The sequence below is a fragment of the Nicotiana sylvestris genome, chromosome 6 (assembly GCF_000393655.2).
Source record: "Nicotiana sylvestris chromosome 6, ASM39365v2, whole genome shotgun sequence".
Classification (NCBI taxonomy): domain Eukaryota; kingdom Viridiplantae; phylum Streptophyta; class Magnoliopsida; order Solanales; family Solanaceae; genus Nicotiana; species Nicotiana sylvestris.
This window is the reverse complement of record NC_091062.1, coordinates 200,143,629-200,156,300: the sequence shown is the minus strand read 5'-3', so window position 1 is coordinate 200,156,300 and position 12,672 is coordinate 200,143,629. Positions and strand designations below refer to the sequence as shown.

Below are 12,672 nucleotides of genomic sequence, written 5' to 3'. Positions count from 1 at the left end.
CTCACCCTTGTCAGGTGAACCTTGTTCCATTTATTATTTAAATGTCATTTATTGCTATTTTTCACATTCTCAAATCATTATTGCTCCATTATTATATTGAGATATTATTATCTAACAACACACGTTTAGTATTCTTCATAAACACACTAGATCTGTTATTTAGATATTAATATTGACTTAGATTAATCATTTTCTCTCGTATAAAAACCTATATTTAAATTTTGGGTTATACATATGTATTCACAAAAGATTGAGAGAATTACCTTATGTTTTTCTTTTGTTTTTCTGCATCGAATTACCTACCTTATGTTTAACAATTCAAAATCTTGATAATTTCGAAGTTTGACATAATCGATGTATATTTAATTATTACTTGATTACAATGGTACCTTCTTTACAATGTATTAACTATTTCATTACTTGTTACTTAAAAAATCGAGAAGGCATTTTTTTTTTCCAATGCCACATTCGTCACTACAAGAAAACATATAATAATTAATTTATTATTATGAAACATATAAGAATAATTTATTTAAACATGGCTTATAATTAATGTTATGACTTATGAATAAGGTTTTAGAATGGATGTGTCAGAATTTTTAACAAATAAAAAATGTCCCGATAGAATAAATAAATGCTTTATTTTTTACGAGATAAATATTTAAATATTAAATAAAGCAGCGATCAATTACCAAAAGTCAGAGAGAGTCAGGTACCTTGTGTTTAACAATTTTTAAACAACATCAATTTTAAAACAAGAAAGATATCTACATTTATCAGTTCAAAAATGACATCCAGCACAAAAGACATAGCCTTTTCTCTTTGTCCCATAAAAATTGCAAAAAGAGAAAGAAAGAAAGAAAAAAAGAACCTTTAATGTCAAATACGACATAGTACTAAAGTACTCACTCCTCGCTCCGGTCTACGGATTAATTTACTTTTGGTACGTCTATAAAAAAATATTAAAATATATATTAAAATATCTAATATGATTAAATTATCCTTTATTTTATTTTTAATATGAGGAATAAAATTTTTTTTAGTAATATGTACATACGTATAATTTTGTAAAAATAAATTAAATTTTTTCTTAATTATATAAATAAATATTTATTTTGGACCAAAAAAAATTGGTTACCGGAGGCAGTATGGATAAACACTGAAACTGAATCAGTTGGTCCCTCACTATCCATTATTTACACTTAGCTTTGTCCGTACCCAAGTCAATCTTAAGCAAAGAAACCTCATCATATGAAAATCCACAATCATTAGCCCAAAAACATAACTTCCTGAAGAATTTACAAAATCTTGAAAACTACCCTTTATTTTATTTTTCCAATTAATCTTAGCACAATTTGGTTTGCAGACAAATTTAGGCTATTTATAAAGACTTGGGCTTTTTGTTCTCAGCAGCTGTGAAATGAAAAATATGGCAAAGTTTGAAACTTGGTTCTTGATTTTAATGGTTTGTGGGTTGTGGGTAGTGGAAGCTAAGTATATGGTTTATAATACATCACAGGGTATTGTTCCAGGGAAACTTAATGTTCATTTAGTTCCTCATACTCATGATGATGTTGGCTGGTTGAAAACTGTCGATCAGTACTATGTTGGTTCCAACAATTCAATTCAGGTACCTATTTTTCATACTAGTGATATATACTGTTTATTTTTATATGCTTATAAAGTTTACATTATCATGTTATTTTAATGCCAATTACTGGTTACCTCAATAAGTGGTGTGAGCAATGGCGAAGCCAGAAATTTCCAATATATGTTATATATCTTTAAAACCTAATATTTTATCTATATACACTATGTAATTTTTCCACGAAGGGTGATCAATTGACCACCCTTGATATGTTGTAGCTTTGCCTCTGGGTGTGAGTTAGTAAGTTGAGAATATGGTAAGTGACTGATAAATTGCACTGATAGAGTAAAAACTGTATCATTTTCCGTGGATACAATCAACAGTTTGAGTGCGTGTTGGTTTTAAGATTATTATGGTTATAAGAGTTTTGAGTTATAATGTTGCAGGGAGCTTGTGTTGAGAATGTGTTGGATTCATTGATTCCAGCATTATTGGCTGATAAAAACCGGAAGTTCATTTATGTCGAACAGGCAAGCCCTGATTATCACCTTCTTCTCAATGTGTGTGTGTGTGTGTGTGTGTGTTCGTATCTGGGACATACTGATGATACTGTTTTTTTTACTCCTTGGGATCGGAATGTAGGCTTTTTTCCAGCGTTGGTGGAGGAACCAGAGCCCTGGAATGCAGAGCACAGTCAGACAGCTTGTCAACTCGGGTCAACTTGAGTTCATGTATATAATAACAAAAGCTAAAGCACATATTTTAAAGCAAGCATCAACCAGATATATGATATTACAATGGATTAAAGCTGCTTAGTGCTCTAGATGATCTTGATGTCTTGTGTGAAAAGTCGGTAGATTATTTTTCTTTATTGGAGTGCATCTACATATCATACTGTCTTTTTATTATTTATGCAGAAATGGGGGTTGGTGCATGCATGATGAGGCAGCAACGCATTACATTGACATGATAGATCAGACAACTCTAGGGCACAAATACATCAAAGAACAGTTCAATGTTACTCCTAGAATTGGCTGGCAAATTGACCCTTTTGGACATTCCGCTGTTCAGGCATACCTTCTGGGAACTGAGGTGCCAATCTGCACTACTGTTTTCCATTGAAAGCTTGATTAGCTGTAACTTTTCCTGCTTGGTTCATTGAAAATGAGCTGGCCTTTGAAGTATAAGAAATCATCCAACATTCTGCTGAGAAGGTGTAACTAAAATCCAATCCCAGTTAAACGATTATGTTGATCTCGTGCTTTTTTACTGATTTAGGTTGGATTCGACTCTCTTTTCTTTGGACGCATAGACTACCAAGACAGAGCGAAGAGGAAAATTGAGAAGAGCCTTGAGGTCATCTGGCGTGGTTCTAAAAGCCTTGGTTCATCCACACAAGTATGGTTTCTTTTTTCCAATTTGTCTATAAGAGTGGTGATACATGTTTATAGTTATTCCCTAATTTTTATGTCTTGCACGCTAAATTTTATTTTCCTAATCAGTGTTACCTTTTGTTTTGCCTTTCCGATAAAGATGTTACCTTTATTTCCTATCAGATATTTGCTGGTGCATTCCCTGAGAATTATGAACCTCCCAGCAGATTTTATTTTGAAGTCAATGATGATTCGCCCCCTGTTCAGGTAAATTGGAAGGAGCAAGGCAGTAGGCTTTTAAACTTTTGCATGAGGACATGCAACATGATGAGTTTCTTTATTTACTGAAGGATGATGTCAACCTGTTTGACTACAATGTCCAAGAGCGGGTCAATGATTTTGTTGCTGCTGCTTTGTCACAAGTAAGTTCCACTCGCAGCTCACGTGAGTGTCAAATTGCTTGTAGTGAACAGTCTGCTTTTATCTTTTGTGATAATAACCAAGTCGAGGGTAGGAATGTGAATTGAAGTTAAAGACTGAGAGATGTTAAACATGCCATAGTGTTGTTTTTGTATGTGATGACATGCTTAATGCATCTTATGGTATTTCAGACCCACCATAAATACAAGCCACATTGCTTCTTGACTGGTAATCGGCTGTTTTGAGTCTATTATCCTTTTATTATTTTTTGTTGCACTGTAAATGAATATTTGTCAGACTTCCTATCTCAATAAAGATTTGTCAAATGAAAAGTTCATAGTAAAGACTTAAGGAGATTGCAATATTACTCTTGATGCCAATCTCGTTTCTAGACTCTCTCAAATTGATCCATGCACTTATATTTGTCTTGTTTCTTTGCAGGCTAATATTACTCGCACAAATCATATAATGTGGACCATGGGAACTGATTTCAAGTACCAATATGCTCATACATGGTTCCGGAATATGGACAAGCTCATTCACTACGTGAACCAAGTTAGTTTTCCCCTGTCATTGCTGTAATTCAGAATTCAAAAAATCACATACAACTATGTACGCTGTATTTTCCTACATTTTGGTTGAACATCCTGGAACTACTGTTTTGGGTGTCAAATGTGGTAGCTGAAAAGATTGGGAATTGATTTATAAGGTGTAGCCGTGTAGGGTTACTCTTAATGGTGCGAGACCTTTTGGGAAAAACTGTTCGGGTTTGGCCCAAAGCGGACAATATCACACCATGTTAAGTATATGTTTGGGCTGGTTTAGCCCAACATCCTGTTTCTTTAAGGATTGAGATTCAAGAATTGGCATGTTTGTTAGCAAAACATGGAGACACTATCAGTAGGGGAACATGGCATTTCTTGTATATGCATATCTCATAGGACTGAAATCAGTAAGATAGCGTGAAAAAGAAAGGCATACATTTCTGGTGATGCTAGGTTTATGAGATAAATTCTTCCTCATATAAGTACTATATCTCTTAACTGTTCGGTCAAACTGACAACTAACACATGCTCACAGGATGGTCGTGTCAATGCCTTATATTCGAGCCCTTCAATTTATACTGATGCAAAACATGCTTTGGATGAGTCATGGCCTCTCAAGACGGATGACTATTTTCCGTGAGCGTCCTTTTATATAAGCATTGTATTTATTGTCCTTTTAATCTCAGTATTTAGGGGCTTGATCCATATTTTTTATCAGGTATGCAGATCGTATTAATGCTTATTGGACTGGATATTTTACAAGCAGGCCTGCTCTCAAACTCTATGTTAGAATGATGAGTGGCTATTATTTGGTAGGCCATTCTTCTTATTCCTTGAAATTAAGATGCTGCACCATCTGCAGAATTCTGAATATGCAATTCTCACTTGGTTCCGGTGTTCAATAGGCAGCAAGGCAATTGGAATTCTTTAAAGGAAGAAGTGAGAAAGGACCAACAACTGACTTGTTGGCTGATGCCCTAGCCATTGCTCAACATCATGATGCCGTCAGTGGCACTTCAAAGCAACATGTTGCTGATGATTATGCAAAACGACTATTTATAGGTTACAAGCAGGTGAGTTTGCTCCAAACTACTAAGAAAAGCTTGTGATTCCTTTGGAATCCTTCAACTTGTATTACAAATGATTGTAATTACCCTAAAACTACTCGCAGGCTGAGGATTTAGTGTCTAATTCACTTGCTTGTATGGTGGAATCAGCTTCTGCATCTGGATGCAAGAATCCTCGGATAAATTTCAAGCAGGCAAACATTTGGAGCCCCTTCTTTAGCATAAGCTTTCTTCATGTTGAGTTTGCATTGGTCTTTATAGGATTTTCTGCAGTATCCCTCTGTCCCATTTTCGTTACTCTCCATTTTAATCCATTCAAGAAGTTAACAACTTCCCTAAAATGGCAAAAAAAATTCTCCCTACCAATCAAATTAATATAAACTAATATTACTTTATGTTACCTCAAATTTGATTTGAGTCATTTGACATTCTTTTCTAAAACTAGCATATTGATCACTCTTCTATTAAACTCAATATAGTAAATTGTAAAAATATTTTATTCTTAATATCCTTGCATGTTAAAGTGGGTCAGTGGAAATGGGATGGAGGGAGTACTTTTTCAGTTTTTAGTTGTTTGGCTGCCACAAATTGGACTAATTAAAGTTTTTGGCCAATATTTAAAAGAAATATACCTAATTATATATGTATCATGTTACTGTAGCAATAATTGAACTTGTCCAAAGGTCATTTTCCAGTATGATATGCATCGATACACACACATATGGTGCTTTCTGTTTTTATGCCTTGATCTCGAGTATCAAGTGCACCTAGTAAAACAATTTTTTCCTTTACAACAACAATAAATATGAGATCTAACTAGTCAAAATCTATTCTATGTTGCCTTTTACCTGGGGGTTGGCTTAAGAGTTGTACTAGTCAAATTGATAAAAAATATAATGAAGCTATACCCACATGTTCTCCCCCTAGTTAATCTGATCCAACAACAGTTGAATACATTATCACATCTGATGGTGGAATTCATTCATATACATGCAAGTTGGTGTCCTAGATTGGCTCCGAGATACTATGCTTATGTTACGTAACTGCTACCAAAGCAAGCAGTTTTGTCATTTTAATTTTTATTATATCATAATTAACTTTTTTGGTTGCTTCTACTCTTCCAGTGCCCACTGCTGAATATAAGTTATTGTCCCCCAACAGAAGCTGATCTTGCTCCTGGCAAAAAATTAGTGAGTAGTTGATTTCCTATAGCTTTTCATACTGTTGAAAACCTTCACATAAATTTCTGTGTGGTGGGAAGTGAGGAACACTACCTGAAGCCCTACATCAGTAAAGAGCAGTTTTGCAAATCATCAATTTTTTACTTATGTAGGTGGTTGTCGTGTACAATTCTCTTGGGTGGAAAAGAACAGATGTTGTCAGAATCCCTGTGAGTAATTTGATCTTTTCTTTTCCCAGGCCGTTATGCATTTTAAACAATTTATCTGCTGCTTTGATTCTCACTCTTCCTGCACATAAATATGTCCTCTCATTTAACTATTGAGCAGCAACAGTAGGTAATATGTATGTGGCAATATTTAAGAGTTCTTTAGATTAGATCTCAATCCTTCAATGCACTCTCAACTCATGCACGAAAGCATATTCTTAATCAGCATCATTTTACCAGTGTGACCAAAGATGCAACAAGTATATTTATATGTAAAGTATCAGGGTTATCAAGACATGTGTGGAAAATGGCATCAGTTTGTAGCATAGACTCATCAATCTCTTAGAATGATGTTTAGTAACATGTTGACTGAGATGAAATTAGCCCCAAAAAAGGTCTCGGAGTTGAGACTAGTGTAAACTTGGCGATTAATCTTTTAAGGGGGCCAAAGCAAAACTTCAAAGGGGCTTATTTGTAGATTCTTATGAAGTCGTGGTACCAAAAGAGTAGATTTTTTAAAAATGAATGGTGAAAATCTTAGAAGAATAATCAGTCTAAGCCCTTCCCAGCACTTCATTTCTCCTGGTTTCTTGCTTCAGTGATATGAAATTTGTCTTGTCTTTCCAAATGAAAAGAAGAATGTATAAGAAAAATATATTTGAAGTACAATAGTAAACTAGAAAGAAACAATTGATACAACTATTTCGGCACAGAATTACTCTCTCCTCTTTTTGGGTGCTGGTGTGTATAAATGATAGTCCTAGTTATTTGCCACTTTGGCAACATTATGCATAAAATGGATAACTTATCATTTATCACTGACATCTCTGCTCATCCTTTACCTAAACTATTGGACCAGGTTGTCAATGAAAACGTCATCGTTCAGGATTCCACTGGAAAAGAAATTGAATCACAGCTTCTGCCAATAGTCAAAGCTTCAATAGCAATAAGGGACTATTATGCTACCGCATATGTTGGTGAATCCCCTACTTCAAGCCCCAAATATTGGCTTGCGTTTACTGCTACTGTTCCACCTTTGGGCTTTAACTCCTATGTTGTAACAAGTGGTAAACGAGCAGGTTAGACATCTGATTGGTGTATCATGAAAGTTAAAATGCAAGCTGGTGTCTTAATAGCTTCCAATTCTTCAGCATCTGATTGGCATATCACAAAATTTACATGCAATAGATGATTGTAATTGTCTCCCATTGTTCAGAGGCTTGACAAATTAAATCTCTTCTTGTATACATTACACATGCAGTTGCTGCTTCAATACCGCAGACGTTCTACAAAACTGATGTAAGTCAAAGTGATGCTGTAGAAGTGGGGCCGGGGAACTTGAAAGTGTTATATTCTGCAAATGGAGGGAAGTTCACTCAATATTTTAACAAGAGAAACCAGGTAATTTAGTTCGCCAGCCACTATATGCTTGTCATATTTCAAATGGTCGTTATCTATTTGTTTTATACGTCTTCTGTTTCTCTATAATAACCAGCAATGTAGATCTGGACATTCACACTAAAAAACTTTTGATGTCAGTAGAATTATATAGCTTTGTTAGTTGCGGGCTTCTGGCTTCTAGTTGTGAGCAGCTGATTGGAATATCTATATTTCACTTCTTTTTTTATATTGTGAATGAAGGTTAGAAGCTCTCTGGAGCAATCATTCAGTTATTATTCCGCAGATGATGGAAGCAAGGATGCGTGGAAAGACCTTCAGGTTGTAGAATCTGATGATTCAGTACTGTTCTTATTTTTTCATTTGGCGCGCACATATACTAAAACGTTTATTCTGAATTTTCAAGGCTTCTGGAGCATATGTATTTCGCCCAAATGGTTCATTCCCCATCCACTCTGAGGAAAAGGTAAGCAAGGCCCTTTAAAGCATCGAATCCGCAATATAAAATTAACTAAAAGCTGCTTATTGTTGATCAGGTTTCAGTTACCATTCTACAAGGTCCACTGCTTGATGAAGTTCATCAAAATATCAATTCATGGATATATCAGGTTATTACATTAACTAATATCGAAGAATTTTACAATCTTATCACTATATTGTTTTCTGTGTCCTATTCACAACAGAATTACGATGTAAGAACAAAGACGACCAGTGATGCATTGAGCCCTTTCAATTTCAAAGTATACACGACGTAGCTATATATTATGCGAACGATAGAAATTAATGCAAATGTATTCTGGATGTGATCCCATTGAATGTATAGGAGCATTGGGTCGCAATTTTCCCTAATAGTATGAAATTAAATTTGGCTCTCGCTCTCTCTATCTCTCTCTATGTGTCCCTGTCTCTGGATATTCTACTTGGAAACTATGAAATTTATCTGGTCAAGTGAACAATAATTATTCTCATGATATTCAAACCATTGGAGAACAACTTAATCATGTCGCTCATACTGATTTAACATGTGAATGAGCAGATCACTAGAGTGTACAAGGAAAAGGAGCACGTTGAAGTTGAGTTCACTGTAAGTTTAATCTTATTTTTGCTTCACCTGTGTCATCTCTGTTGCTGGTGGAGATGTGATATCTAAAATGCTTGGAATTGCAAAGCTTTCAAAGCTCCAGTGATTAAGCAGTCCTGAATTCAGGTTGGCCCCATACCTATTGACAACGGAATTGGGAAAGAGCTGGTGACTCATATTCAAACTGACATCAAAAGCAACAAAACATTTTATACTGATTCTAATGGACGTGATTTCCTTAAAAGGGTGAGTTGCATTTTCACCCTCTAGCATAAAGTCGTCATTAGAGAATGACATTTTTGCTTCCATTTATATCTGCAGATTCGAGATTATAGAGCTGATTGGGATCTTCAAGTGAACCAACCTGCTGCTGGAAATTATTATCCTGTATGTTAGTAGACTTCAAAATTTTCTAAATGTTCTTTTTCCTTGAAAAATTGATCTATGATTGCATTTGTTTATGATATTAAAGTATCATGTCAAGATTTGAATCTACTTTTTGTTTAATCCAGTTACTGAGCTAAACTTGCCTATGGAAAATTTTAAAAATATTTGTGGCAAACCATTTCGAAATCTGAAGTAGCGCAGAAGTTCCTCTTCCTTTGGTTGGGGTTGGGGTGGGGTTGCGTATTCATTTGACTTTCCATATGTTCTACTTTGTCCTTGTTCCACAAGGCTGCTTGGGAATGCTGCTGGGGTTGCATATTCATTCGACTTTCTAATACTTTGTCCTTGTTCCACAAGGCTTCTTGGGAATGTTACACCTCCTAATTTTGTGAACTTCTTATATGCACATGTATTTTTTTATCTTGCAAAAGAGTTCTTTCAGAGAACTCAAATCTTTATTGTAAAGCAGCCTGTTTATCGGATAACCTGTGGTAGAGAACGTACTGGTGATGTTAACTATGTTATTTTGGCTTGTCTCTTACAGATCAATCTTGGAATGTTCCTGAAAGACAACAGCAACGAGTTCTCAGTTTTAGTTGATAGAGCTGTAGGTGGATCCAGCCTTGTTGATGGTCAATTGGAGCTAATGCTTCACAGGTTTGCTCTATTCATTTTACGACCTTTGTTTATCTCTTCTTCTCTTTGCATCTTTCTACTGTGAATTCGTCAGTATTTGAAGTTACCAATAGCAGAATCTCAATGGAAATTATTTGTACATTCCTTCTTTATAGGAGGTTACTGCATGATGATGGAAGAGGTGTTGCTGAAGCACTAAATGAAACCGTCTGTGCTCTTGGAAAATGCATGGGCTTGACTGTGAGCACTGTCCACCATCACAATATACTCCAATTTGCTTGTGGCTTTAATTTGCTTTAGTTATTATACAGTGCATGCAATTTTCTAAGAGATTGAGGATTGATATTAACTAGTAGCTAGTAAACTTTCAATGACTCCTTCATAATATCTACTATATATCTAGTTTCTCCTTATGAGAGTAAATGAAAATGCAATAACTCTCCTGGAATATTGTATATTTCAGTTTGGCTTCATATATGTTATTGCTTAGGTTTTGAGTCTCAAATGTGCATATATATCTATAATTTTAGCTTCATCTTCTGATACAATACCGTTACCATGTTGTTTGTTACCTTTCATCCGTTCTTTATACGTGGCTACCCATGTTAAGTTGTTTTACTTTTTTCCTAAAAAATAAGTTTGTTTTGTGACGTAGGTTGGTACTCCCAACTTTTATCCTTTCTTGTCTTTACATCATAGATAGGTAGTAATTTGACTGCTCTCTATGTGATGTTTCTCCATAAGCTCGTTTTCTGAAGCCCTTTTGTAATTAATATTTGGTTTTATGCATGTTAAATCAAATGTGCAGCTGACTCATTAAGGATGTTAACATATTTACCCAGGTCCAAGGCAAGTACTATCTCAGGGTTGATCCTGTTGGAGAGGGAGCTAAATGGCGGAGGTCATTTGGACAGGAGATATATTCTCCATTGCTTTTAGCTTTTAGTGAGCAGGTTATGGAAAGTCCAGTATTTTGTCGTCGCCAATGAGCTTCCTCTGTAATCTCATTTGATGTTTCATAATTACAGGATGGGGATAAAATTACAAAATTACAAGTTCCAACCTTTACAGGGATAGATCCATCTTACAATCTGCCTAATAATGTTGCAATAATCACCCTTCAGGTATTTAACGGCAATCTGAAGTGTTATTTAGTGTGCTACCTTGGAAGCAATTTCTGTGTGTAGCACTCTTATTTGTTATCTACCAATTTATCTTTTTCTTTGGTAAATGTAGGAGCTTGAAGATCACACAGTCCTCCTCAGATTGGCTCATTTATACGAGGTTTATGGATTTCTTCTTGTGAACCCCCCCCCCCCCCCCCGTTTACCTGGTTAAGTTTGGGATCATTCCTCAATTCTATTCTTTGGTTACTCGACATCCACTGTCACACAGTAATAGCGTGATTCTTTTAGAGTCCAAGCTTTCATTCCCAGATCTTAAACTATTATGTTTTACTAGGTTGATGAAGATAAGGATCTATCCGTCACGGCAAGTGTAGAATTGAAAAGATTGTTCCCAAAGAAAAAGGTAAAACAGTAGGCATTCCTTCGCAGCCTAGTTCTTGGCTGCAATCAGGAAAACAAGTTTCAGTTGAATCAACTAATGTTCCTTAAACTTTTTTGTTCCAGATAAACAAGATTAAAGAGATGAGTTTATCTGCAAACCAAGAAAGAGAGGAAATGGAGAAGAAAAGACTAAAGTGGAAAGCAGAAGCTCCTAATGATTCGCCAGTCGTGCCAAGAGGGAAACCCGTTGATCCTACAAAGCTGGTGGTAGAGCTTGCCCCAATGGAAATCCGCACCTTTGTTATCGATCTCAGCCAGAGTTTGTCAGCTTCAGAAGTGTAAGAAACTTGATTTTTTTGGTTGTTCCCTATGTGAAACATTGTATTAAATCGCTTTGTTGTTTCAATTTCATCAAAATCTGATTTTGTTTGCATTGTTTGCAGTTGGAAGTCACATATGTCACTATAATAAGCAGTCCCCTACTAGAGTTCATACAAAAGGCAAAGACACCAAATGGTATGAACCAACTTTGAAACCTATTTGCCTATGTTGATCCTTGAGGATGCAGCATCAAGTCTGTTGTCATAAGATGTGTTATCCTTTTTGTAATGAAATAAAAACCTCTTTGGCAGAATAAAAAAAATAGTGTTGAAGAGAACGATTTCATGTCTTAATGTTACGTGGCGCCTTCTTGAGATTCCTGGGAAGGGCGACGTAAGCTATGCAACCGATGTCCGTGTAATTACTATCCGCAAACTGGGGTCCCCTACACTAGACTAGATTGCCAGTGTCGTACGAAAAAACCAATGTGGAGCAATTGAGAGAAAAGAGAATTGAGAATGAAACAAAGCTTGATTGCATTAGTGAAAGCTATTACAGAAAAGCAACACCGTATCGAAGGGGAGAGATATCAATACAGAGAATTGCTTGCTTGCTAGAAATTTGATGCTTGATGCACCCTAATAATGCTTATAAAAATAAACTAAAGTTACAGAACTTAACCTAACTAAGCTAGAGGAAAGTAAAGTACATGAAATGAAAGTACTTTATATTTACAATGAAAAGGACCTAGTTTTCTATAAGGTAGAAATAGACCCGTTGTCAGCAACTCTGTCTTTGGCATCACGGTCTGTGCGCATAGCGTTGTCTGCGCGCGCGGCGCTGTTGCCATCTGCCTGCGGGTGGGCGCTGGCGAGGACTTATCGGTGGGGGTGATAGACGTACATACGCGCTTGTCACTTGGCGCAACCAAGACCAGTGGGCCGTTCATGGAGCTAGGCGT

At 35.9% G+C, this 12,672-nt stretch overlaps 1 protein-coding gene across 1 annotated transcript; it reads left to right on the top strand.

The window, feature by feature from the left end:
• Positions 1-1,187: 1,187 nt before the first annotated feature.
• LOC104225172 (probable alpha-mannosidase At5g13980) lies at positions 1,188-12,048 on the top strand. The gene is made up of 30 exons (XM_009776942.2): positions 1,188-1,630; positions 2,035-2,118; positions 2,231-2,319; positions 2,506-2,680; positions 2,867-2,986; positions 3,145-3,228; positions 3,312-3,383; positions 3,823-3,936; positions 4,462-4,562; positions 4,645-4,738; positions 4,832-4,999; positions 5,098-5,187; positions 6,118-6,183; positions 6,327-6,383; positions 7,240-7,459; positions 7,642-7,781; positions 8,022-8,099; positions 8,185-8,244; positions 8,315-8,386; positions 8,815-8,862; positions 8,986-9,105; positions 9,181-9,246; positions 9,791-9,903; positions 10,038-10,122; positions 10,725-10,835; positions 10,911-11,006; positions 11,119-11,166; positions 11,344-11,412; positions 11,514-11,728; positions 11,834-12,048. The coding sequence occupies exons 1-30, from the start codon at positions 1,421-1,423 to the stop codon at positions 11,856-11,858; spliced, it is 3,090 nt and encodes a 1,029-aa protein (XP_009775244.1). The 5' UTR covers positions 1,188-1,420; the 3' UTR covers positions 11,859-12,048.
• Positions 12,049-12,672: the final 624 nt, after the last annotated feature.